The sequence below is a fragment of the Triturus cristatus genome, chromosome 5_2 (genome assembly GCF_964204655.1).
Source record: "Triturus cristatus chromosome 5_2, aTriCri1.1, whole genome shotgun sequence".
NCBI lineage: Eukaryota > Metazoa > Chordata > Amphibia > Caudata > Salamandridae > Triturus > Triturus cristatus.
This window is the reverse complement of record NC_140588.1, coordinates 932,900,687-932,928,454: the sequence shown is the minus strand read 5'-3', so window position 1 is coordinate 932,928,454 and position 27,768 is coordinate 932,900,687. Positions and strand designations below refer to the sequence as shown.

At 46.8% G+C, this 27,768-nt stretch overlaps 1 protein-coding gene across 3 annotated transcripts in view; it reads left to right on the top strand.

Annotated features, from left to right (window-relative positions):
* Positions 1-27,768, top strand: part of TENM1 (teneurin transmembrane protein 1) — a 1,737,496-nt gene that overhangs the window by 981,420 nt on the left and 728,308 nt on the right. For all 3 annotated transcript variants that reach the window (XM_085608139.1, XM_085608140.1, XM_085608138.1), the window contains one exon: positions 24,534-24,635. In XM_085608139.1, coding sequence (XP_085464265.1) covers positions 24,534-24,635 — 102 coding nt within the window. The remainder of the gene's footprint in view (positions 1-24,533; positions 24,636-27,768) is intronic.

Sequence of the window (27,768 nt, the reverse complement as noted above, 5' to 3'; positions counted from 1 at the left end):
TCCTCCATCCCCTTGAGCATGATTGTCCCCCCAAGCAAGAGAGCTCTATCTATTTAGGGAGGATCTCTTTGTCAAATGTGCCTCTGCTGTTAGAGTGCCAGCATATGCAGCGATGGTCCTTTTGGACCTGTCAGCTGCTTTTGATACTCTCTCATACTATTTGAATCACAGGGCTTTTCAAAACTGGCATCTGTGTGAAAACACTCACCTGGCTAGTGTCTTTTCCCTGTGACAGATCACAGGCAGTCTCTCTGTCTTCTCTCCAGTCCTCTGCCATGCCCATTGTTTGCAGAGTTCCTCAAGGCTTTTCACTGAGCTATGCTAGGTTTGATTTCTATATTTCTCTTCTTGCGAGTTTTGCCAGTCCTTCTGCTTTCATATAGTTTCTTATGTGGACAACACACAGACCATTCTGTATGTCTCCTGTTACACGAGCTAATTTCAGGTCCTGGTGACATCTGTTGCAACCTGGATGACTACCTGCAGTCTTAAACTGAATAGCGAGAGAGCAGAGATCATTTTATTTGAAAACCAATCTAACCCTTGGTCTTCGACTTGGTGGCTCCCTGAACTGGGAACCTGGTTCTCCCCTGTACCAGTGGCTAAAAAAAACACTTGGATTTCTTTTTACTCACAATCTGATGTTCACTTCTCAAATTCTCATCGTTCTAATCAGGATGCTAAAAACGTTTTTTAAATATCTTCTATTGGACACCAACAGAAAAGTGATACGGGTCCTGACCGCTTATAGATTAGATGATGACAGCTCTTTATTCCTAGGTTTGTTAAATGGTAGCGGCAGTTTCAGTCGATAACCTTTCAATTATTGCCCGGCGTTAATCGCCTCTCATACCATTCGATAATTTACCAATGCAAGAGGCAGGCGCCGGAGACTGGAAGGCAGGAAACAAAGTTTTATTCCGTCGGAGCAGAACACATCAGATCAGACAGCAAGGTATCGTCACGAGGTGCTCTAACTGCATCTCTGAGGCCTGGCCTCTTATACACAGGTTTATTGCTTTGTTACACATGGTACATTCTTATTGAGACTTTGATGTACGGAAAGACATCCTTGGAACCCCCACTTCAAGCTCGTTCCCACACATATCTACAGTAGAAGTCCCCACCCCACCCACAGTAGGAGATGGCTATCACGCAGCTGGATATTCCGCCAATTCCCGGGGGTGTGTGCAACCGGCCGGGTCTCAGGGGGGTAGGGGCTTTGATCCACTGTAATCCCTTTGATGTGGGGTGTTTCCCTTACAGTAGGGGCAATAAACTGCATCCGCAGGGCTAGGTGATGGCCTGGGACCGGTTCGGATAATGGGGCGCAGAGGAAGGGGGTTATCAAAGAGATGCATGACCATGTATGGGATGTCGGTCGGGCGTGGGATGTGGTTCCATGGCAGGGTCGCGCAGAAGGAGAGGGTTTATGGCCCGTGTATGAGAGAGCGGGGGTGGCCGGCGCGCGGGGGATGCTCGCAGCGCCAGGGGAAAGCGCTGGCGATCGAGAATGAGCGGGGAGAGAGTGGGGTGCCTAAAATGGCGGCCGTGCATTCGCTGTGCGTGGCGCTGGGGAGAGGCAAGATGGCGCAGATAATGTTCAGTTACAAGCTAAATTTCCACAGTCCTCCCTTTTAACATATCTCGCCAGCTTGTCTAGTTCGGATCTATCCCCATAATACTACGAATTTCCACCTCATACAGAGCTTTCATTCGCTCTGTTTCAAAGTCCAAAGTCTTAGGGCAGATGCAGTTTATAAAAAGCGAACATAAAGGTGGCAGACACTGAATCCCCAAGCAACATCCACATAGTATCACAATCGGTATTAGGATAAATGAAAACAGCCTCCATCCCCAACTTTTAATAGTGTCCCAAAACCAACTCCCAAGTGACCATTCTTCTTGCTCTTGATGGACCTCTGCGGATAGTCTGTGGAGGTGTTCAATTGCTTTGTAGACTGAGGGTGAGTTATCCGGTACGTAGGTACAACAGCTGGACCCAATGATGCGGCATGCTCCTCCACGATCAGCCAGAACCACATCTAGAACGAGGCGGTTCTGAAGGGCCACTAAGCGGACGGCCTGGAGCTCGGCGGTGTTGTTGGCGAGGGCGCCAGCCGTAATGTTCATCGCCGTTTCGACTGCCTGGGTTAAGTGGCGGATGGCACGGCTGTTTGCCATTGGACCCCAGAGTGGAACAAGGCCTTTTACTGCGTCCATGAACTGTGCTCCGGCGGAGTCGGCTTGCACGATGTCTTTGGCCCGTTTCTGTCGGTGATGGTTTGCTGGAGCCACATATGTCGGAGGAAGGACAAAGGCGATGTAGCAGGTGCCTCCCCAACCTTTCGGAAGCCAGGTGTAGGCCTTAGTACCACAGACGAAGTACATATTCGGGGAGGCAACAAAGGAGGGTGGGTCAACTGAGTCCAATGTTCAGGTGATGAGGCAGGAGCTGTGGCCCACCAGCTGCGCCCCCAGGCCTTCGAGGCACACAAATCCAGTGATGTTGATGACGGACAGGGCCACTGTTAGGGTGGCGGCCGTCCGTTTCCGGAGGTAAGAGAAGGTGGGTCTGGCTGGGTTGTTGAACACTTGCATTTCAACTCGTTCTTTGGCAGGGATGTCCATGTGAAAGGAAGTGTTCGATCTCAGAGGGCAGAAGAGGGCAGAAGTTCTTCCAGTTTTGTTCAGCCAGAACCCATGGTAGAAGTGTGACATGGTTCTGCTGGAAGTGGCATTGTCCTTGTAGCTTTCTTGCAGGAGGATTAGCCAGGCGAGGCAGGAACCATGGACAGAAAAAGGTGAAGGGATGAAAGGGATAGAGTGTCCAGTAGCATGTGGTAGCAACCCACAGATCCAGCAATTAGTGGCGTTGGCGGCAAGATTGTGTTGGTGGAGCAACTGCACAAAAGAGTTATTCCAGAACTCCTTACGCCTTTCTCGGAATTGGGGTGAAAGTGAGATCAGATGGTGTTCTTTCGTGGTGGTAGGTTGAACGGTGGTCAGCAATGTCTTATGAGCGGGTGTGCTCTCCTCCATGATCCAGAAGGTGACCACGAGGAGAAGGCAAAAGAGAAGGGTAATGAAAAGTGCAATAGTCTTTAAGCTGTGCATTCGGTCAGTCTTTGGGTTTTTGTAGTGGATCTTCGGACGTCCGGTTGCTTCCATCATCTTCATGTCGGGCGCTTCCATCACCTTCAAGAGACTCGGTAGCGGGCAGAACCACAGACTTTGTTTAGTTTCTCTCCTGGTGGCCTTTGAGGTGACTAGGCTACCGCTCTGAGATTTCCACTTAGCCTGTGGTCTGCTTAGCCGAAGTTCTCTCCTTTCGTCGCAAGTTATACCCTTCCTTGGATGGCAGGGTGGGATCAGGATATCTTACTAACGCAAGTGTCTCTGTATCTGGGCAGCGGCTCAGGGATGGTCGGTCTTTGTCCAGAAGTTCTTCTTGGGCGGTGATGTTGTCCGTGGTTGTCAGGGTCGGTGATACCTTCTTGCAGTGGTGTGCATGCAGCCAATTGCGTTTCCCCTCCACTCGAAGAGCTGTTCGGGTGGTGATCAGGACTTGCAGGGGGCCCGTCCACCGGGGCTCCAGACTCTTGGTGCGCTGGAAGTTACGCACTAAGACGAAGTCACCGGGTTGGATGTCGTGTCCGGGGCCCCTGGAAACATCGGGAATGGCGTGCAGCACTTGCTGATGGATGACAGACAACGTTTTAGTTAGGTTATACAAATAGTCAGACATGAGGACGTCCGGGACGTCGTGGATGGATGTTGGCTTTGGAGCAGCCCAAAGGTTCATGGGCCGCCCGAAAACGACCTCGTAGGGGGTTAAGTGGTGTTTAGTGGGGGTGGAACGCATTGATAGCAATGCTAGCGGGAGAGCGTCTGGCCATCTCAGTCCTGTGGTGGCGACTATTTTTGCTATCTTAAGCTTCAATGTGGCGTTGTGTCGCTCAACCAAGCCTGCAGATTGGGGATGGAAGACCGCATGGAATTTCTGTTTTACACCCAACCCTTTTAAGATGAGTTGGATAACTTCGGCTACGAAGTGGGGGCCGTTGTCGCTCCACAAAATTCGACAAAGGCCGTATCGGGGGAAGAATTCCTTCAGTAGTACTTTTGCGGTAGTCATAGCGGTGTTGTCATGGGTTGGGTAGGCTTCCACCCACTTGCTGAAGGCACACACAACGACAAGTACGTACTTCAAACCTTGGCATCTTTCTAACTGGACATAGTCCATTTGTAGGACTTCAAAGGGGTGATTGGGGACCCCAAACCCTCCCCGGGGTACAGCAGTTCCTTTCCCAGGGTTGTGTTGGAGGCATACTAGGCATTGTTGGACCAGACGTTTGGCTGAGTCTGGGATTTTGTCGTTGTGCCAGACTTTGGAGATGAGCTCGATCATGGGGGCAGACCCTATGTGTGCGGGGGAGTGTGCCATGGTCAGCATGGGGATCAAGTATGAATCTGGTAGCAACCATTTGTTCAAGTCTTTAGTTCGCCAGCAACCGTCATCGTCCTTCAATCCCACCCGGGCCCATTCAGTTAATTCGTGTGGTGTGCTGGCTAGTTGGATATCCCTAATTGTTTCCCTAGCATCCTTCCATTTCTCAGTTTGTGACCTGGTCACGTACATACGGGTCGTGGACCTATTCTCGGCTGTGGTTCGGGCAGTATTGTCAGCCAGTGCATTTCCCTGTCCTATAATGTCTGTCACCTTCTTGTGTGCCTGGCATTTGATCACAGCTAACCGTGTGGGGAGGAGGACTGCTTCGGTCAGGGCAGAGACTAGATCTCCATGCAGGATGGGTGTGCCATGAGAAGTCAAGAATCCCCTCTCTTTCCATAAGAGCCCAAAGTGGTGAACTACCCCGAAGGCGTACTGACTGTCTGTGTAAATGTTTGCGGTTGTCCCTGCTGCCAGGATGCAGGCTCGTGTGAGAGCAATTAGTTCCGCCGCCTGTGCGGATCGCTGTGTGATGCGGGCTGTCTCAACAACTGTTCGGGCTGTGGTGACTGCATAGGCAGCTGAGGTGGAGCCATCGGGGAGCTTGATGCATGAGCCATCCACCCACAGTTCTCCGTCAGGGTCCGGGAAGGCAGTATCCCGGAGGTCAACCCTACTCTTGGTTTGTTCGTCGGTGAGGGTCACGCAATCATGTATAGGGGACGCATTGGGGTCAGCGTCAGGGAGAGGCAGTAGAGTAGCTGGATTCAGAGTGGTGCATCGTTTCAATGTGATGTGGGGTGCAAGCAGAGTCAGTTCGTAACCAGTCAGTCGTGCGCTAGTCAGGTGCTGAGTCTTGGTTTGGTTCAGGAGGGTGTCAACCGCATGGGGTACCAATACTGTGAGGGGGTTCGAGAGCACGATTCCCTCACTTTGCCGGATAGAGTCAGCAGCGGCGGCTACTGCTCGAAGGCAGGCGGGCAAAGCTCTGGCTACAGGGTCAAGAGTGGCAGAGAAGTAGGCACAAGGGCGTTGTTTAGGGCCTATGGACTGGGTTAGGACAGACAACGCACATCCCTCCCTTTCATGGGTGTAGAGGGAGAAAGGTTTAGTGTAGTCTGGGGTTCCTAGGACTGGGGCCGAACAGAGGGCGTCTCGTAATTCTTTGAAGGAGGATTGACATTCGGGTGTCCAGGGGAGGGGGAAGGGGACATCTTTAGCCAGCAGGGAAAGCAGAGGTTTTACGATAAGACTGAAGTTTGGCAACCATTGTCGACAAAAGGAGGTGAGGCCTACTAGGGACCGCACTTGCTTCTGAGTTTTGGGAACAGGGGTTTCTAGGATGGTCTGAATTCGGTCAGGGGTAAGTTTTCTCCCGTCTTTGGATAGTAGGTGGCCTAGATATGTTACTTGTGGTTGGCAGAATTGCAATTTCTTCCTGGAGACCTTGTGACCGTTCTCCGCGAGGAAGCGGAGGAGGTGAATGGTGGCTGTGACGGCAAGTGGAGTGGTGTCGGCCGCCAAAAGAATGTCATCGACGTACTGTATCAACACCACTCCATCGGGTGGTTGGACTGCATCTAGTTGCCTCTTGAGGGCTTGGCTATAAATACTGGGACTCTCAGTGTAGCCTTGGGGTGCCCTGCAGAATCTGTACGAACGGGCTTTTAAAGTGAAGCCGAACAGGTAGCGGCTGTCTGGGTGGATGGGGATGGAAAAGAATGCGTTCTTGAGATCAATAACAGTAAAGGTGGTGGCAGTGGATGGAATCAGGGTGAGGATGGTGGTGATGTCTGAGACCACGGGGTACTGGGGTATGACTACTTTGTTAACCTCTCGCAAATCAACAATGAAACGGTAGGCTTTCTCATCTCCCTCGCCTTGCTTCTTTACAATGGGTAGGATAGGGCTGTTGCAAACATTACTGACTACTTCTTCTACCACTCCTGCCTCGACTAGGGACTCGATGATTTCCACCAATGCCTTCTCGCCTTCGGGTGATATCCGATACTGTGGAAGCTTTGGGAGCACTGCGTCCGGTCGGACGGTTATGTGTACCGGGTCGATCACCATGCGCCCTACATCTGAGTCGGTTTTAGCCCATAGATGTGAAGGTAATGTGTCGAGTAGGGACATGTCAGCATCGGTTATAGAGAGCATACGCCGTGTGTGACAGGGTCTGGACAGATCTGGGTTATCGTGTAGGATGACTCGAACTCCGTCTGGGGAGCATCTGATGGTAGCTCGAAAATGTTTTAGCAAATCAAGTCCCATAATAGCATCGGGGGTGTTGGAGGAGAGCAGAAAGGTCGTGTCAGTGGTGTTATCTTCTAAGTCAAAGGAGATTGGTGCTGATAAGGGGTTAGTGGAGGGCGTTCCATCGAAGCCTATTGAGGTTACATGTGAGCCAGACAAGGGTGCCCTAGGAATCAGTCGTTTGGATAACGCACTACGTGTCGCCCCAGTGTCTACCAGGAATGGAGATTTTGTGCCCAAGACCTTAGCAGTGACGTAAGGACCTTGCTGGTCAACACGGAGTTCGACTGGATCCCTCCCTTGCCCCTGGCGGTCCTGTGCGAAGTCATGGGTGCTTTCATAGTCGGACTGTTGACACTGGTTTTGTCGGGGGCGATCAAAGGTGTTTGGTCTGCCTGGCCTGTCGTTGATGGCGTCGTTCGTGTACCCTCGTCCCTGTCCTCTATTTCTGGGGTCATATGCTGTGTCTCTGGGGTCCCTATTTTTGTTCATTTCCAGAAGGACCGGGCACTGGGATTTCCAGTGTCCGAACCCTCTACAGAACGCACATTGATTCCCATCTAAGTCTCTCCGTCCGTTGTAGGGTGCAGGGGTATGGTCTCTAGGGGGTAGCTTTCTAGGGGCGGTTGGTTGGTAATTCCCTTTCGGGGGTTCTCTTCCTATGGTCACCCCTTGCAACTGTGCTATCATTACCCTCTCCTTTAGTTCCTTTTTCTTCCTTTCTGACGCCCTATCGTTCTCATTCTTTTGGTTTTCGTAGTATTGGGCCATCTGGAGGATAGCTGCGGGTTTGGAGGCTGCCCAACTACTCTCGCTGGTCTGCAGCTTCTGAGAAACTTCTTGTGATAGACCCTTCACATAATTCTGGACAAAGAGGTGATGTCCGGTTGCAGTGGTCATGTCCTGGCCACTATAATCGGAAAACACAGTCTCGAACCGAGAGAAGTATTCAGACACATCCTCCTGGGGTTTCTGGCGACAAGCCGTCACTATTGACCAATCTACCTTTCTTTCTGGGATTAGAGTCTTCAACTTAAGTACAATCTTGTCTGGGAGCTCTAATATGGCTTTCGGGGGTTTCTGTCCCGGTTCTCGCTGTTTATCTATGGTATCGAGTTGTACCCAGGTATATCCGAACGGCTCAGCGTGGTCAACTTTCCGGATTTGTTTCCACACATCAGCCGGCAGACATAATCCGAAGAACAAGTTGATATCTGCTAAAGTCAATATTGTTGAGCCTAAGGCTGTACCTAGTTCGGTGTAGAAGGCAGTCGGGTTCTTTCTTAAGTCGGGTAGAGTTTTTCTAAAGGTCAAAATATCTTGTCGGTCCCATGGCTGGTAGACCCAATTATATACAACCCTCCCCTTCGCATCTTGGTGGTTGATGTCGTCATGTGTTCCCTGACCTCGTGGGGGGACCCAGTAGGGGGCGGCCTCTTTGATGGGCATCATGGTATCAGTCCTTCCTTCCTGGGGCTTAGCCGCTATGGGGGTTTCTGTTTTGGTTGTCTGCCTGTGTTCTTTAAGGTATCGATAGACCTCGAGTGTACGAGTGAAGAGGTTCGTCACATCGCCCTCTCCTTCTTCCCCAATGTCTACCTTCCTATATAGGGCCGCTAAGCCTTCGGGACCTTTATCGCGGTACCTATCCTCATATGCATTCAGGGCGTGGTAACAAAGTCGTATGACAAAGTGTCGTCTACGGCTGTCGGCATACGAGTTATACACATCTGTTATATACTCCTCACTTTCCTTTCGCTCCACCAGTGTCCCTACTATCTTGTCAATTCCTGCTCGTTCATCCCTTGTTAATCGATTCATTCTGGTGGAATCTTTCTTTCTCATCTCAGGGTCATCTAACGTTATAGCCGACGTTGGGTTCAGTACAAGAGGCTCAGCCGGCGCGGAGGCCGTGAGGACCGAGGCCCCTGTACTGCTGTCGCTCGTGTTTGGGGGTTGTGGGTGTTGCACTACCGATTGGGAGGGTGCGTATGGAGGGGGCATGTAAATGATCGGGGGACCTAACAGTAATTCATCATTCGTTCGTTGCTTAGAGGACAACTCAGGGTAGAGCATAGAGGGGGTCCTAACAGCGTACTGGCCTGAGGTTTCGGGCTCCTGTCTTAGTTTAGTTTCCCTTCTCTCCTTTATTTCTTCTTCTAACTTTCTAGCGGCAAGGTGAGCTGCCTTTCGTAATTCCTTTTCTGCTTTTACTTCTTCCCTCTTTTTCCGTTGCGTTGCTTCTTTGCGCCACATGCCGATACTGTCAAGCATAGTAGGCGTCGTCTTATTGCTACGCAGAGCCATTTCTAGCACTTCTATCTTATGGTCGTCGAAGGATCCCATCAGTGGCCACTGACTCTCGGGGTCCTTCCTTGTATATTTATGCCATAGCTTGCTATAAGCTACGGCGACTAGTCCATATTTAGTGAACATGTCCTTATTAGGGGTGCCTTCCAGTGGAGCCGGATGGTCCACCTCTAATAAGCGGTCCGGGCAGAACCAACTACCAATCAGTGGGGAGAAGATAGGCATGACGGGTTTCAATGGGGACAAAAGTCAGCACTACCTATCTTTTCACTGCTTGCAAAGACTAGACAGAATATCTCTATTCCTCGTTATTTGTAAGCAGAGAATACCTCCAAAGAACCAATATCGAACAACTAGTGTTCGGACAATCAATCAATCAATCAATGGGGAGATAAAGATAGGCACGACGGGTTTCAACGGGGACAAAAGTCTGCGTTACCTACCCTTCACTATTTGCAAAGACTAGACAGAATATTTCTATTCTACGTTATTTGCAAACAGAGAATATCTCAAAGAGCACTATTCTTCAAAACAATCAATGTTCGGACAATCAATCAGTGGGGAGATAAAGATAGGCACGACGGGTTTCAACGGGGACAAAAGTCTGCGTTACCTACCCTTCACTATCTGCAAAGGGAGAGAGAGAGAGAGTATTTCTACTCCTCCCCGTTTGTAGACAGCGAATATCTCAAAGAGAACAATCAATGAGCAATACTAGTATTTTCAAACCTTCAAACAATCAATCAATTATTTCGCAATTTGTCGTGTATCACGACCTTACCCGGACCGCGTGGACAGTTTCTCGTCTTCCGCCTCCAGCGCCCGATCGTCCTCTACTCTCCGTTATTGCTGTGGCACTCCTGATGGTTCCCAGTCAGGACCGTAGATCACTCGAGAGAGGTCTGCTCGGAACCAGTGAAGTTCGGATGATCGGCTGCCAGACGAGGGTCTATTGGGCAGGAGCTCTCCCGATCGTTGCAGTCGTTCACTCTGTCGTCAGGACCTCTCCCACTGGATCCACGTGTCTCTGATGGGCCCCACGTTGGGCGCCAATTGTTAAATGGTAGCGGCAGTTTCAGTCGATAACCTTTCAATTATTGCCCGGCGTTAATCGCCTCTCATACCATTCGATAATTTACCAATGCAAGAGGCAGGCGCCGGAGACTGGAAGGCAGGAAACAAAGTTTTATTCCGTCGGAGCAGAACACATCAGATCAGACAGCAAGGTATCGTCACGAGGTGCTCTAACTGCATCTCTGAGGCCTGGCCTCTTATACACAGGTTTATTGCTTTGTTACACATGGTACATTCTTATTGAGACTTTGATGTACGGAAAGACATCCTTGGAACCCCCACTTCAAGCTCGTTCCCACACATATCTACAGTAGAAGTCCCCACCCCACCCACAGTAGGAGATGGCTATCACGCAGCTGGATATTCCGCCAATTCCCGGGGGTGTGTGCAACCGGCCTGGTCTCAGGGGGGTAGGGGCTTTGATCCACTGTAATCCCTTTGATGTGGGGTGTTTCCCTTACAGTAGGGGCAATAAACTGCATCCGCAGGGCTAGGTGATGGCCTGGGACCGGTTCGGATAATGGGGCGCAGAGGAAGGGGGTTATCAAAGAGATGCATGACCATGTATGGGATGTCGGTCGGGCGTGGGATGTGGTTCCATGGCAGGGTCGCGCAGAAGGAGAGGGTTTATGGCCTGTGTATGAGAGAGCGGGGGTGGCCGGCGCGCGGGGGATGCTCGCAGCGCCAGGGGAAAGCGCTGGCGATCGAGAATGAGCGGGGAGAGAGTGGGGTGCCTAAAATGGCGGCCGTGCATTCGCTGTGCGTGTCGCTGGGGAGAGGCAAGATGGCGCAGATAATGTTCAGTTACAAGCTAAATTTCCACAGGTTGACCGGCTTATCTCACTCAGCGCCTGCAGACTGTTCAAACGTCAGCAGCTCCTGTCATTCATGGGCATCTGCACTGTCTCATCCTAAGAAAATAAACTGGCTGCCTATGGTCAAATGCTTGATCTGTTCATCATAGTCTCAATCTGCTGGCAACCCCCAAAGTTCACCACAGCTACGCTGGTAGTGGTTCCCTGTCTTACCTCTCATCTTGTAATTCTCATCCTTTGGACATTAAAAATGCTTCCAACTTGAATTTATCAAAAAAGCTTCAACCCTGGCCCTTTGTCCGACCTTGAGGAATTATTCTGTTCTCAACCTCTTACAGCACAATGAGGTCTGCTTTGTTGCCAACAGTGGTGCTTATAAATCTCTTAACGTAACATAACATGGGGGATGCACTTTATCACAGATGAATGTCAAAAACAGGCGCCATGTTAAAGTGGCCTGCTCAGTATTCATTTTTGGGTGTTCAGATGTAAGCCTAAAACTGTGATTATGACCAAAAGCAAATAACAATAGTCCCAAGATGTGGCAGATTTTCTCCCTGCGTGTCATGGTCATTGTTTATTTCCCTGCCCAGACAACGTGCCCTAAGTGATGGACATGGGCAGGGAAGGTATGCATCGGTGGGAGGTCCCTAATTAGCATAAACCTCCAGATCCATGAAAGGCACAAAACCTCTGGCGGACCACGTCACAGACTTTCTCCCCTGCTGGCCAGTCGCACTGTTCCCCACTTTAAATAGAGCGGGGGTCAGACGTGTGGCAGGGTTGGAAAACAACAAATGATGGCAGCTCTCCCATCCTACTAAAATCTAAGTTAACCCTCATGATTTTGCCATACTAGTTTGGTTTACTTCTGTTTGCATGTGTAGCATTTCATGAATAGACCCGCGTTCTGAAGAGAAAGAGAATAGTAGGCAAACGTTTGAAAATAATTGATATGTCTTGCAGATAAGTAGGTGAAAGACTCGTGTCACAACCAATCAACTGGGAATAGGGACAAAAGCGCATCCTCTTGGAACGCCAACTCATTTTGCGTCGCATCATTGTTTTCTTTGTTTGTTTTCATAAAAACAGGAGAAGGAAGTGATGTTGATGGAAAAGGTCATGCGTACGTTATTAGTTCTCACCACCCATGAACTCAGTTCTTCTACTTTTATTGAGGTCCTACATTTCATGGCACCTCCTTATTCCTCTGCTCTAAATGTCTTAGTATTGCTGTTGTAAATACGGTTCAACTAAGAGAAAATAATTTTAAACCACTATTGAAGATAAAATACGTTAGAAGTGTGTATGCTTTGAAAAAAAACTTTGTTGGGATTTATAATCACTGTTGCGCCACTCTTTCTTTAATTTCCAGGAAATGTAACTTGCGATTTTAAAAGTATAAAGAGAGAAGATGGAGCGATGTTCAACTGAGAGTTGATTTCGTACTATATTCTGAGAACTTGGAATGGGTTTAGAGGGCTTTTGCTGAGGATGCTGCTACAATTTTTGCCACTCTGCTGCAGGGATAATTGTTTGTTGGTGTCTTTTTTATGTGGAAGGAAGACCTGCTGTCATGGTGGTCGATGACCCACAATGGGCAACAGTCTACTGTGCAAAGAGAACAAAATCTGAAGTGGGCAGGGGAGCACATAGCATGACCTGCTTTCACTAGAAATTGTTGATGCCTTCTCCTGCAGGGAAACGTGTCCTGAAGAAGGCCTATTGCCTTCCGTTCGCATCTATTATTATGTAAGAGAGCAACTATTAGTGATTCTTGCCTGCAGCAGCAGACATTAATGCTTAATTGGTACATTAACCGGCACTTGAAGAGGAGCTCAGCTAATCATATTTTTTCCAGCATGCAGACCATGTGTACTGGTGAAGAGCTGCTGGGAAGTCTCCCTTAGAATGCATTGCTATTGAACGTACTGGCAATTAGAAAATGCTGGATAGAAGGCGCGGTAGTGAGCGAAAGGAAGAAGTTGGAACGAGACGGAGACAGTGCTGATGCATCACAGCACTACAGCCAATAGCACTTCTTTTTGTATCTCACCCTCAGGTAAACCCCCAATGTCAGGAGTCCTAATTAGGAAATGGATTGGAAGGAGGAGAGTCAGACAGCCTATCAGATGGATCGGGATGCGGTGCATATTTTCTGGCATAGGCGTTTCCTCACCTAAGTGAAAGAGCAATGAGCGATCTTACAGGAAATAATGTGGTCTCATCCATGTGATAATATCATCCACCTTTGGATTTAGTCGGAAGCTCTTGTCAATGTTATTACTCTCCTAATGTAGCGAGGACCAACAACTTCTGTAGCATTATTGGTTGGATCCATTGTCAGAAAAATTACATTTCATGGTGATGTGCTAATAGAACAAGTTGTAATTGTTTGATAAAAATATTTACCAACATAAAGGGGTCAGATTATGTAAACGGGGAATGTTCCATGATTCGGACCCTGTGCACGCACATTGGGCTCCCTCATTACTGACAGGTACCATGCATCTGATGGCATAAAAAAGTTTCTTTAGCCAGTTAATGTATTGAATCTCAGAGTTGGCACTTGCACTGGAGAGTGAAATACACAGTGCTACTTCACACTGCGATTCTGTGTTTCACCGCAGTCCAAGGCCTAAGTGCTTTTAGCGGGTCGCCAAGGACATCCCACTGGAGGCTGCAGTATGTTACTGCACCCTCCTGTGAAGACATTGCTGGGGGGCACTGCCTGCTTTCAAAAAGCTCCTTGGGAGACCACCTCTGAAGTTACTCTCAGTTAAAGCACCCCCAACTCCCAATGGCGTCTTTGCCCTTGGAAAGTATCAGCCTTGTGGCACTGGTTTACATTGGAAGACATTGCTCAATTTGCAATAGGCTAATGTCAAATTCAAATGAAACAATCACCTACCACATTGCATTGGGAAACAAAATGTGCATGCATGCAAAGCACCTTATAGAATGGGCTGCACAAGGATGTGCTACCCCCTATCCAGTGTTAGTTTGTGAAAAAAAGAGTGCCGGTGCCCAAAGCTCTGCTCAGAAGCCTGCAGTCGGTGCAATTAAATGTCAGCGTGCCCAGTACCAAGGCTAAGTCCGCTTAAATCCACCTCATGCCTCTTTAATCGACTACCAGACACTACCTGCTCCTTTATCTCACTCTTGTGGTTCCCTGCTTTCTCCCTTTGAGATGGTTTTCCCATCTTTATCCACCACCTTTTTTCCTCTTCGTGTGTTTTTCCATCTTTTGCTTTTGGGAAATGTCAACTGCTGAAAATAAGTGCTGGTCCTCAAAAATAAGTGCCAGTACCCCCACCAGTAGCCCCCGGCTCAAATTAAGCACTGCCCGTATCTAGAATAGGTGTGCCCTAGTAGGGTAAAATGTGGGTTCACGTGTGCAGTTTACAGCATGACTGTTAGTTGGTGCCAGAAATGCAGGCGCTTGCTAATCTTTTCCTTGCGACTGACACAAAAGTTATAACACTTGTATCAAAAAGAGTCACTCCCAAGGCTCTTGGGTAATAAAGTCCAGGGTATTTGGAGATACATGTGTTTCACTGAATGTAAGTGTTTCATTAAAGGGCTTCACTATTACACATGCAACTATAATATAATTTTCATTTTTTAAACAATGAAAGATAAAATATGAAAATAAAGCTATGATTGCATTTAGCAGGGAAAGCAAATATTTATAGGAAATAAAACGGAGAGGTGATGCCAGGGTGTAGCTCATAATGAAAGTGAACATGGACTGTTTAATGAAGGTTTCAGGCCAGAGCTGCCTTTTTTATTTTATTGCTCTAATTCCTGTTCTCAATATATTAACCTCACTCCAAACCTCAAATTATGAATTAAACAGCGTTTCTCCTGGAGGCCAGAAGGAACATGTACATCTGTCATTCAGAGAATTAGTTTGATTATTCTCATTAATAACAATGGGGAGAGTTGTTAGCTATCTCCCCTGTTCACATCACTCACCATTAACCCTCTGGGCAAAGACCTAACTTGGTTTAAATATACTAACCGGTTTACTGCCCCTCATTCTGTTCTCTGTGGAAACCGGTGCTTTAAGCGGAAAACTCACAATTCACACACAGTTTGCTACTTTGTTCCAATACCACGGCCTGCCTAGGTGGGTTGTGACTGTTATGTGGTCCTGGTGTACAGGACGATGCTATTTTGAATACAATTCCTCTGTAGGTGTACTATTGCTCTTGGGTGCAGATTTACAATCTCTCTGTTAGAACCGGGAGTCTCTAGTTGGCTGAGGTAGGTACCTTAGGCCAAATAGGGACCCCTGCTTCTAAGTCAGGGAAAGGAAGGACACCTTCTCAGATAGCCCCTGCTCACCCACTCTGTAGCTTGGCACGAGCAGCCAGGCTTATTTTCAAGGCAAGTGTGTAAAGTATTTGCAACTACACTATCAGCAACCCAATGATGACACCACACGAGTTTCATGAGAAAAACAATTATATGTTTATATAAAAAGATATACGATGAGACCACACGATAAAAGTCCAACATATGCGTACTTGTAATAATTCACCTTGCTGGTTATTAGGCCAGCAAGCCCTTGTAGGTTCTTGCAGTATTAATGAGCAGTTCTCTATGATCCCATGCAGTCCTAATGCAATGCTATGCAGTTCGTAATGCAAGAATCAGGCACTTTGTAAGGTCAGAATAATGCAGTTCGTTACGCAACAATCAGGCAGTTTGTAATGCCAAAATAATGCAATGCATAATGCAACAATCAGGTAGTTCGTAATGCAAAAATATTGCAATGCGTAATGCAGCAATTAGACAGTTCGTAATGCAAAAATAATGCAATGCGTAATGCAACAATCAGGCAGTTCATAATGCAAAAATAATGCAATGTGTAATGCACTACGGCACCGATCACGGTGCCTTGGATGGTGCCTATGCCACTCGTACTGACTCGCGGTCAGCCTCTGCCAACATATGCCCCCAACACGGGTATGGTGTAAACCAAAGTGCAACTCCACAGTCTGGCCCCGGTACTGCCACTCCACTGCAAGCACGGGCCGCAATACGAGCTTGTGCGGAGGCTCGCGCTGCGAGAATGGGAAAGGCCGAGAGCGTTTCTCTCCGAGCTCGCACCCCGCCCCAGGCAGCGACACACGTTACCTGGGGGGTGCGAGCTCTCTCTCCTCCCCTCTCCTCATGACTTGGGCCTCCGATGCGACTTGGTTCGAGGTCCTTCTTTGGCAACGGCTGCCTCGGGCCGGCGGCACAGCTCCACTGGGGATGCCGGTCCGGGCCGATGGCAATGACGAAGATCTCAGGCTGCAACAGAGCACACGCACACAGCGTCACTGATACTCACTTGAACTCCGGGTGTGCACGGTCACAGGGCAATCCTCATGAAGGTCTCAGGCTGCACGATCAAGCACACGCACCCAGCGTCGCTGAGACTCACTTGAGTTCCGGGTGCACACGATCACAGGGCAATCCTCATGAAGGTCTCAGGCTGCACACAGCACACGCACACAGCGATGCTGAGACTCACTTGAGATTCGGCTGCACACGATCACAGGAGCGTCACGAAGGTCTCAGGCAGCAAAAAACACACGCACAAAGCGTCGCTGAGACTCACTTGGATTCCAAGTGCCCCCGATCACAGGGCAATTCTTACGAGGGTCTCAGGCTGCAAAAAACACATGCACACAGTGTCGCTGAGAAACACCTGGAAACTTTTGTGTTCCGGAGTTTCCACAACAGGGAGCCAGCTCTCCTCGAGCCCTTGGGGACAAGTTACTTCAGGACACAGCACACAGCAAAGTCCTTTCAAGCAGGGGGACACAGCACACAGCAAAGTCCCTTTAGCCTCTCCTTGGTTAAATCAGCAAACTGCAGGCCAGACCCAAAACATACAGCAAGGGTCAGTCCTTTCCTTCTCTTCAGCTGTTTCTTCCTTGGTAGAGGTTCCTCTTGACCACGAAGTAGCATCAATCCTTTTCAGTCTTGATCAATCCAATGTTCAGGGGTTTCAGCTTTCATAGTTATACCCCTCAAATTCTTTGCAGTCTTTGTTTTCAGGGAAGCACTGACCCCTGTTCAAACCAGCTCTGGGTGTCTCCCTGTCAGTGACACCTTCTTCCTTTGATAGTGGGGGTCTGGATCCTTAATCACTCATCAGGAGATGGAGCCATGGTTTTATGGCGGCAGCCCAGGCCTCTTCACCTCCAGGGGCTGCTCCTCCTCCCTACAGATGCAGGTCAGCCTGTGCTGTCTCACCTCCTCCCCTGGGTCAAGACATTCCCCAGATCCTATCGCGTTCAAATCCAGACAGTCAATCCACAACCAGGCAGAGACACACAGAAATGTTAGAACACAAAAAAACAGCCAATTCTAAAAGAGTGGTTTCTAAACACACAATGCAAAAACCACCTTCACAAAAAGATGTGTTATTAAATTGTGAGTTCAGGCATACTAAACTTCACCTCTCCATCTTAAGCCTTTGTGAAGATAGGCTGGAAACATATTACACAGCCTCCCCATTCTGTCCTACGGGCAAGATGGCCTTTCAACAGTGAAAAACAAAATGGAGAGTATTTCACTGTCAGGACAGGGTACACACCTCAGTACGTGTCCTACCTTTCACCTACACTGCACCCTGCCCAGGGGCACCTTGGACCTACCATAGGGGTGTCTGATGTGCATAAAAAGGGAATGTTAAGGCCTGGCAAGTGGGTGCACTTGTCAGGACAACATAGCAGTTTAACAAACTGCGCGCAGGCACTGCAGTGGCAGGCCTGAGTTCTCTCTTTAGGGCTACTTGTGTGTGTGGCACAATTAGTGCTGCAGGCCCTCTAGTAGCATTTGCATTACCAGCCCTGGCACACATAGTGCACTTTACTAGGGACTTTACTAGTAAGGCAAACATACCAATCATGGACAACCAATTACCATTACACTTTACACAGGGAGCACTTGCACTTTGACACTGATCAGCAGTGGCAAAGTGCCCAAAGCATCTAAGCCAGCAAAAACGAAATCCATCACAGCATCAAAAATAGAGGAAGTAGAGGCAAAAAGTCAGGGGTAATCATGCCGAGAAATGCCAGGTCTAACACTCTCCTTTTGACAAAATTCCACAGTAAAAGGCCTAGAACGGTGCACCAAGTGTAGCTATCCCAGTTTGCCATTGAGTGAGTCATGTTATTTTTTAATGGCTATTTCCCTAATGCATATTTTTGTATATTGTGCACGTATGCACAGTTTTCAACGCATTTAATGTGAAATGTTAATTTTTGCCACCCGCTCCCCCCTGTGCCCCGGTGAAACATGTTTGCCCATCTACATACCTACAAGACTGTGGGTGATCCATTCCACTTTTCAACCTTGAAATGGAACTACATCCGACCTTTACTGACCATTTACAGTGACAGTATTGAGTCAGAGAAGAGATTGTGAATGTCCATAAACTTGTAAGGCAAAAAGTACCTTGGCCCCACTCCCCACTCGTAGTACATAGTCGTAGAAGAGATTTGCTCAGGAGTAAAACCATTTTCATCCAATAGGTATCCCTTTACGGAAATACATCAAATGTAAATGGACGCATTAATGGCTGTAAACGCAGGTTTATGGCAGTAAATTGCCATTTGAATCCATCCTTAGGTAGGAGCACAAGGCCTACTTTGGAGACCAGAAATGGATTTCCGCCTTTTTATGAATGCACGCTTGCAGCTCCATTTTCCACATGATAACCGCTCATTGATATGTTTCACTGTTCCCTTAGCACAGAGAATGGTTTACCATAACTGATAGCGCAGCACAGATTAGCAATTAAAATGTAAATTTTTCTCATGAAATAATTAGTATTCTAATATGTAACTGCACTCCAAATAGCAAGAGCACCTGAGGCTGATATATAACTATTTGGGGCTCGAAAAAAGCAAAGGAAAAACTTGTACCTCGGAAAAACGCATGTTTTGGAACATTACTCCTCATTTTGAACGGGGCACTTTGGAAAAAATGCAATTGGAAAAAAATGAAAATGTCCTTCACGATCACAATGTAGTGAATGCTTTTATCCAAACACACTTAGCAAACTAGCGTTTTTCGAAGAATATAAGAATTACTCAACAATAGCATGTGGGTATTTTGCAAAAGCATCCTTGCGCCAGCCACGGTTAGACGTTTAGGTTTAACAAAAAAATATGTATCAAACACACAGGTATGTAATCATTACTGCGAAAAAGCCTGATTGTTCCTTCCTAGTTTTAATCTTTAGGCGCTACCCTGCATCGTCACAATCCTAATAGTTTTGACGTCCTCCTTTCGAAACATTGTCAGGGCCGGACTGGCCGTAGCGGGCACCGGGCAATCCCCCGGTGCGCCGCATGGGTGGGGGCTGGTTTTGGGCCCCAGGGTCCCGTTTTTGTTACAGGGCCGTTTTTGCAGCAAAATCGGCCCTGTAACAAAATCGGCCGAAAACCGGTCCTGGCAAAGAGCTCGGCGGCACCCCCAACCCCCGGGGGGGGGGGGGGGGGGGGGCGGCCTAGCACTTTGCCAGGGCCGGTTTTGGTTCCCAGTCCGGCCCTGAACATTGTGCATAATATTTTAGCTTTCAAGGAAATACTACTGTTGCCCACGCAATGGGCTGTTGGTCTCCCTTCCTTTTCTATAACATTGCTTTATCCCGTGTATGCTTTTTCCCCTCACCTTGTTTACAATCCAAGCAGTTCCCATGCCTAAGGCAACTCGGGGCGCGGGAAACACAGGACTGTGTTGAGAAAAGAAAGAATAGAACTCATGAGTAAGGGAAATTATAGTTAAGTAATCAATTGTTGGATGTAGCCAGCTGTAGCAGCACTCCTATGTGCAAGTGCTTCCCTCCAATTAATTATTCATTTAATTTCTTCTTGTGTGAAAAGAATGCAAAAAACAAAAATACTGCATGTAGGAAATTGGGTTACTGGCTGAGGGGAGTGAAACCTTTCTCAAGCAGCAACACCAATTCCTGTCCAGGTGAAGTCAGGAGCAAACTCCAAGTTAACCTGTGCTTAACCCTCTGGTGGCCTGGCACAAAGCAGTCAGGCTTAACTTAGCGGCAATGTGTAAAGTATGTGCGCTGTGCTTCAAAGAGTAATAAAGTGAAAACACAATCCATGAAAATCCCACACCAATGTAGAAATACAGAATTAATTCTAATACATTATTTGAGGCCAAAACGACAGAACTCCTAATAGTAGAACCAAAGATTTTTAGGCCTGCATCAAGGATGCGTTATGCAACAGCTGTTCCAATTAATCTGAGGGCTGTGATGAGAGGTCAGGCATAGGGGATGCATCGCACTTCAGTGGTTCTGAAGGGGAGATGCGTTGCACTATGTCAGTTCTAACCACAAGATAACAGCTGGGCTGGCAGAGCACCTTCATGTCTTTTCCAAGGGGCTAGGACTGGGGTGGAACTATTTGGGGGGTTAGGGCTCACAGCCGACAGGGTCCAGGTGCTGGGTTCCAGGTGGTTGGAGCCTTTTCTGTCACTGATCAAGAGGCCAGAGAACTAGAGCTTGAAGCCACTCTGGTGGGCTTGGGTTCAAAATGCAAGTACAGACCTTTTCACTCAGGCAGCTGGGCAGCAGAGCAGAAGGGCAGCAGAGTAGCGGTTCTTCTTACAGGAGTGCAGCATGTCAGTCCTTCTGAGTCTTCCATAGATCCAGATGTGTACTGAGGAGTAGGGTTTGAGGGTCAATTATATACACCTGGTGCCCACTTTGAAGTAGGAGGTGGTTTTGGAGGTTTCTACCCCCAGAGGTGCTTGGAAATTCTTGCCTCCCTGCTGCGGCCCTAGCTTGTCTGGGATCATAAAAGACTAGTGTCAAACCCTACGGACGTTTGCTCAGGCAGAGCCATAGAAATGTGCAAGTGTGGTAGGTGACAGCTCCTTCCCCTCATTAAGTCAAAGATGGCCCCTCTTGCCAACATACATTCCCCTTTGTCTCACTGTCTTTGAACATGCACATGTAATTTACTAAAATGATAAATAAAAAAGTGGAATGTTCTCTAATGGATGGCAGCAATGCCTAGACTACAAAAGTAGAACAAAGTACACTACATTCTCCAGACAGTCACTGAAGTCCATCGGACGTAAAATGATAGCTAGCAACTATTGTAAACTATCACCTTTGTGTCCGAGTTCATCCCTGAAGTGCCCCTATTGTCATGGATGCTTGCAAAAGAGCAGCGGGGATGAGTTGGACAGTGGAAGGAGCCTGGATCTAAAACCATAGATATATTTTTTTAATCCATGTTTTTCTTGATCCTCTAATATTCATCCTTCTACCTCACATAGTCCCAGCATTGTGCTCTTAAAAGGCTGCTGCTCCAAAAATGACTCTCCTACACGTTCTACAACCGTCTCACAAGTAGCATGAGGCAATGGAAGCCAAACAAATATTGCCGCATGTAATAAATAGTCCAGCTCTTAAACACTTCAACACATGACACCCGAAGTTCAAATGTAGTGTGGTAATCCCTGGAGCACAGTTACTTTTAGCACAGCTTGGTGTTAATGTGACAACAATTCATTTATTTCACTGGTTGGTTGTTCAACCATCAGGGTCACCACCTTTTGTTCAAGCCAGATTAGTGAAGTGCTGCATTCAACTTTCTCCTGTCCCAAACGAATAGTACAGAGAAGAAACTGTTCTTTTTGACCCACTCAAAGATTGATCTGCACACCTCAACAAAATATAAGGCCGTACGAGGTATGTGTTCTCCCAGACCTTCACAGACCACCTCAAACCCAAACTGCTTATGTTACAGTCAGGCCAGTAGCTACCTCCCATTCACAGAAGTATATTATGAGAGGAGACACATTTTAATTTTAATCACAATTAATATTAGAACTTTGGAATGTTGACAGCTCCGTAGAAGAATGTGTCACAGCCGTGAGCTAGAAACACTGATATAGGCCCCTTCCTGCATCTATTCAATGTCCTAATCTACAGCCCCTTACTCTCCGCTCACCTACGTTTCCAAGATATGCGGATTGTTCAAGGGAATAAGTCAGTGTTGCAGAGGCTATGGATGGGGTACACAGCGAGCCCTCCCTCTGTCCTCCCGTAGCTCAGAGTTTCGTTTGAGCCTCAGAAGAAAGGAGGGGGGAACTCCTTGATGTCCCTCAGATCTGCCAAACAAAGGAAGGCAGAGAGTTTGGCTGAGCCGAGGGACGATAGGTTTGACTTCTGCCTCCTTTCGCAGCTCATACTGTGCACGTTTGATCTTTGCAGATGCTGCTGTGACTCTGCGTGTGGCATTAACTGTCGGGCACATGCAGCAGGGCCTGTCAAAGACATTGATGCTTCCGAGGTGCGAGGAGTTCTACACCTCCTGTATCGACTGGGAGGTTGCTTTTTATTTAATTAGGACTTTCTGCCCTCATGGTGCAGTATTTTCTAATAGCATTATAGCCTCCTGTAGGTGGCTGCACTGGCCATTTTTTGAAGGCCAACTCACTTGTGAGAGGTCCCCCTTCCGAATAGGTATTATAATGCTGGAGAGGGTCTTTAATGGCTGGTATAGCTAGATACAGCGAGCTTTGAGACTATAAAATTGACAATTGTAAAAGAGCACCACTGAAGAATGGTGCAGGACTTCTGATACAAAATTCCAATGTTTGCCTTTCTGTTTCCCACTTTTTATTTAGAACATTCTACCTCAGTTATAGCACTGCTGCCTTACCATATGTCAGTTGCTATAGGTTCTCAGCTTCATTATAAAAAAAACTCAGGGTCAGGCCTTTAACAGTCATTTGGACATCAGTGACCTGTGCTGTAATAATAAAATATGTTCTTAGTGGCAAGTGTTTGTTGATGAACTCCAGTCATTGAATAAGTCATACCCTGATGGCTCTTTCTGTATTGCACTTGTTATTGAACACGTTTATTGTCTGCTCTATTCAGTATGAAGGCCCAGAACATATAGAGATTAACAAAACGAAGGGGCACATTAGCAAGAAAAGGCGTTAGAATTATCGCCGCTTTAGCGGCAGGAAACTGCCGCTAAAGCGGCGATAATGGGCTTGATTATATGCCCTTGAGAATTTCCATAGAAGCCCATGTTCTGGTGTCAACATGGGCTTCTATGGGAATTCTCTGCGGCATATTATCGCCGATGTCCTGCACATCTAACCAGGGCTTCTATTGGAATTCTATAATGCATATTATCAAGCCCATTATCGCCGTTTTAGCAGCAGTTTCCTGCCGCTAAAAGGGCGATAATTTTATCGCTGGTCTTGCTAATATGCCCCACAGAAACAAGAGAGACATGTTTGAGCCTAAAAGAAAGACACCTGATTATCCCTAAGGTTAGAAAACGCTGCTGAATCATATATGCAGCTGGAACTATTCGCTCTGACAAATGTGTGTGCTTGCTTGATAATATTTTCGTTTCAGTTTTGGTGGCGGTATTTACCCATTTGCACTTTCGCGTGAAAGGATGCGATTGGCTCACTCTTGTCCCTAAAGCTACAAAGTGTGAAAAGAGAATTATCTTACCCATTAAAAATGCTAAGTGATGCAAATGCTGAACTGCGTGCATGCCAACTCATGAACCTACTGTGATATGCCAGCTGCTGATGGGCCGCAGGCGGCCCTATAAAGAAAGCAGTCATCACTAGTAATTGGCAAAGCTCTCCGGCTGCACACTCTTAACACCACCAACAACTGTAACCACATGCAATCACAGAGATGCACTAAACAAGGATGCTAGCCACACCCAAACTACCACTGAGCCAATTCAATCAGGTAACAGGCGGCAGTCTGTAGCCAAATCCTCAAGACCAAACGTGAACGTACTACAGAGCTTCAAGGCCAAAATAATGCTGATACAGCACTATACAGACGTATATAACATGACTCAGCATAAATCTGGAACCGGTGTGGGGTCCATCTCAAGTGGTAGATCCGCATTGGTATTTTCGCACCATGGCGACCATTTCTTCTGGGAATTATGAATGCCAGCTCTTTATGAGTATACTCCTGAGCAATGGGGAATAACACACATGAATCAGTGTTTTTGCGCTGATTCCTGAGTGGTATTCCTCATTTCCGGGTAACTTTTCCAACCTTCCTTCTGGCTGCCGGCAGAGTTTTATTCTGCAGATCTTGTTATTCCCGGTTTCACTGGGCATTTCTCTTACTTGCTGAACTGGAAATGATGGACCCCCAGTATTTCGGCCTCAAACTGAGATCTAAAAGGAAGAGAGGCCAACGTGTTTCCTTCAGGAGTGGCTCTGAATCATAAACAGATTCCAGAGACAGGTCTAGCATAGATCAGGTGGCCTGCGGGCCCACCTACCACGTGATTATATGTAAGTTAATTGTTTGTTCTATGGCATTACAAATTAAGATTTCATAAAACCTGCCTTGCGTTATGTCATCAGGGTCTCTAAGCGCCAGGATACCCGTGGGGTGATAGCTGCGCTATACAAATATTTTATACAATACAATACAATACAACAACATTTTTTCTGGTCATGCGTCACTGGCAATGATGTTATAGTTTCATCAGTCAATGTCTGCCTACAAAATGTGAAAAAAAAATTCTTTAAATCGAGTTGAATGTTAATAATGTTGATTTTCACTGTTCTCTTTTTAGAAATTATGGACGATTGCTCTACTAACTGCAACGGGAACGGAGAGTGCGTGTCTGGACACTGCCACTGTTTCCCAGGATTCCTCGGGCCAGACTGTGCGAGAGGTAGGAACATTTTACTTCTCTGCCTTTCAGAGTATATGAGCAGGCTGCAACCAGGTCCAGATATTGTGCCAAATAAACTGAGGCTGGGCATTGCAGCCCATGCAAACTGTGGCTCAAAGATGACCTTTACTAACCCCCATGCTCACCAATTTTCACTAGTCATATTTCAAATTCTTATTTAGAAAGAAAAAATGTCTATGGTCTAAACTCAAATTGTATTCGGTGAGATGTTTGAATGGAAGATAGAAAAGATTCCTTGCGGCGCTGCCCTGTGCCAAAATCTCATAAATGAGGCCCCTAGGGGCAAACGTACAACAGAATGATGGAGCGTGGCGTTAAGCAAAACTTGCTAACACCACGCTCCGCCATTCTGAAAATGCAGGGTTTCACTGTATTTACAAAGATATGATCCACCCCTGCGTTTGGCCTAGCACTGGCGCTTAATTAAGGTGCCCAGCGCTAACACCATTGCACCACACTGCAAGGCTGTCTGTGTTGGGGGGAATGATTGTTTACATGCAGGAAGGTGTCACTTTTTGCACATAAACAATCACAAATGGCAATTTATAATTCCTGTGTGTGCTGCATTGTGCAGCACAAATAGACGTTGCACATCGTCATTTTTTAAAAATGATTGTTTATATGCTGGAAGGGACACCTTCTTGCACATAAACAATCAATCATTACGTTTGCTGTTTCTGTGTGTGCTGCACAATGCAGCACACATAGAAACGGCAGAAACAAAGAGAAATAAAGCTTTTCTCCTCGTTTTGCCATGTTAAGAGTAGGTTTTCCCTAGTCTCAATTATGGCACTGCCCCATATTTACGCCACCCTTGTAAATATAGGGCAGCGTCCCACCGCAACACCCATTGCCCATCACTTTCATGATTAGTATAGCGTGAAAGGGTGTCTTATTTGCAAGGCAGCACTAAGCCACATTAAGTGGCTTAACGTCGCCTTGTAAAGAAGGCGAAGCCCCTAGTGCCACAGTGACATCGTAAAAAGTGACGTTCCTGTGGTGATACGGGCTTGTAAATATGCCCCTCAGTTTCTCGAGAAATCTTTTAAGGCAATAGGTGCCATGAAAAACCGTGGGTATTGTAAAACTTGAGAAAAACTCCATGGCCCTCTGAACGATTTAAATCGTTCAAGAAATTGTTTACAAAATAAATCTTTATGGATTCTTTAAGAGTAGTTTGACTCATTCCTTATACCCTAGACACTTCTGATGGACTAATTTCTAGGTTCTTTATTTAGAGGACATTGATAGTGACAAGGAATCGTGCTATAAATGTGCAGTCAATGTACTTCCAGGCTACACATTCAAACTGTTTTTCTGTTTAGTTTCGGCTGCTATTACTGAATCAAAAATGCAGTAATAAATTTACATTACAAACAAAATATTTGATCTTTAGCAGCAGTGAAATTGCGATTCTCCTATTAACATGACTAGAGAATCTGGATTTCATTAAAGACACGGAGGCTATCATTATGCATTAATCCTTTTAATGCATCCAGACAGCCGCACTACATCACAAAGAAAGGAAACAGTTCTAGAATGTAGTGCCCAGGATACAAATGGCATGAGACACAAACAGACTGCCTCTTTTAAATGCAAATAAGAAAAATAAGTTCAGAAGAGTGGTCCAACTTGGTCCTGAAATTGTAGGTAGCGACGAGTCCGAAGGAAGGCTGAAGGATAGATGATTATGAAGAAATGTCTGAAAAGAAAGAGAGATCGGATGTAGAAAGGGTAATATAATACGAAAGTCACAGTTGATATGCAAAAGATAAACATCATCAAAAGAACATAGCTTCAAGAACATCATGAAAGAACATAGCTTAAAGTACATAGTTCATCAAATATACCAACCAAGGGAGTGGAGCAAAAGGGAGGGATAATGGTAGCCTCCGTGTCTTTAATGAAATCCAGATTCTCTAGTCATGTTAATAGGAGAATCGCAATTTCATTACAAGACCGGAGGCTACATTATGCATGTTGGTAGCCATGAAGTACTACATCCGACATGTGTTCGATAGGTTTACAGTAGTGGTGAGCGAAGGTTGAGGCATTAGACCAATCTGCTGCTTTAAGAATATCATCCAACTTTCCTCCGGACCAGAAGGATTTGCTTGCCATAGCACCTCTGAGAGAATGAGCTTGGAACTTAGAAAGATCAATTCCAGCTAGATTCATTACACATTTGACCCATCTATATATGGAGGAGGAAGCAACTGGTTTAAAGGGTTTAACAAAAGAGATAAGGAGTTGATTGGCATCTGGAGGACGAAGGTCTTTCGTTCTCAAGTCATATTCTCTCATACAGTCTAAGACGCACAATTTCTTGCAAAGGTCAAAACGAGGATAGAAAATGGAATCTGACATGGTCTTAGTTCTTCTAAATATGTCAAATTTAACACCAAACATATCGTAAGCTCTATGAGAAATATCCATGGATTTCACATCTGAAACTCTACGACAAGAGATTAGGCATGAGAGAGTAGCAAGTTTTAAAGAAAGGCATTTCCTGTTAAGGTATGCGTTATCTGGCCAGGAACAGAAAAGGTCTAGGATAGCTTTAACATCCCACATGGAATTGTATTTAGGTATGGGAGGTCTTTTAAGTCTTATACTTTTCATCACTCTACAAATAATATTGTTCTTACCTACCGTTTTACCATTCACCAGAGAGTGTCCTGCGGAAATTGCAGATCTATAACAATTAATAGATCTATAAGATAAACCCCTGTCAAATTGTTCTACGAGGAAGTTAACTATATTGACGATAGGAGCCTCCAAGGGATCCAAGTCCCTCTCCATGCACCAACAAACCCATTTTTTCCAAATGTTGTTGTATCTATAATGAGTTCCGGGTGCCGATGATTCTCCGAGGAGGGAAAGAGCTGATGACGAAAGGCCAGACAGTTCGTTGGATTGCCTGACACTTTCCAAGCAAGAAGGTTCAAATTCCCTGAAGAGATTAGGTGGTGATCTTCTCCGTCTGCGTTGGTGACCAGACCCCTCTTCGCAGGAATGAGGAAGGGGATGTCGCAAGAAAGTTCGAGTGTGGTGGGGAACCAAGCCTGAGAGGGCCAAAATGGGGTTATCAGGATAATGCAACATTGGTCTA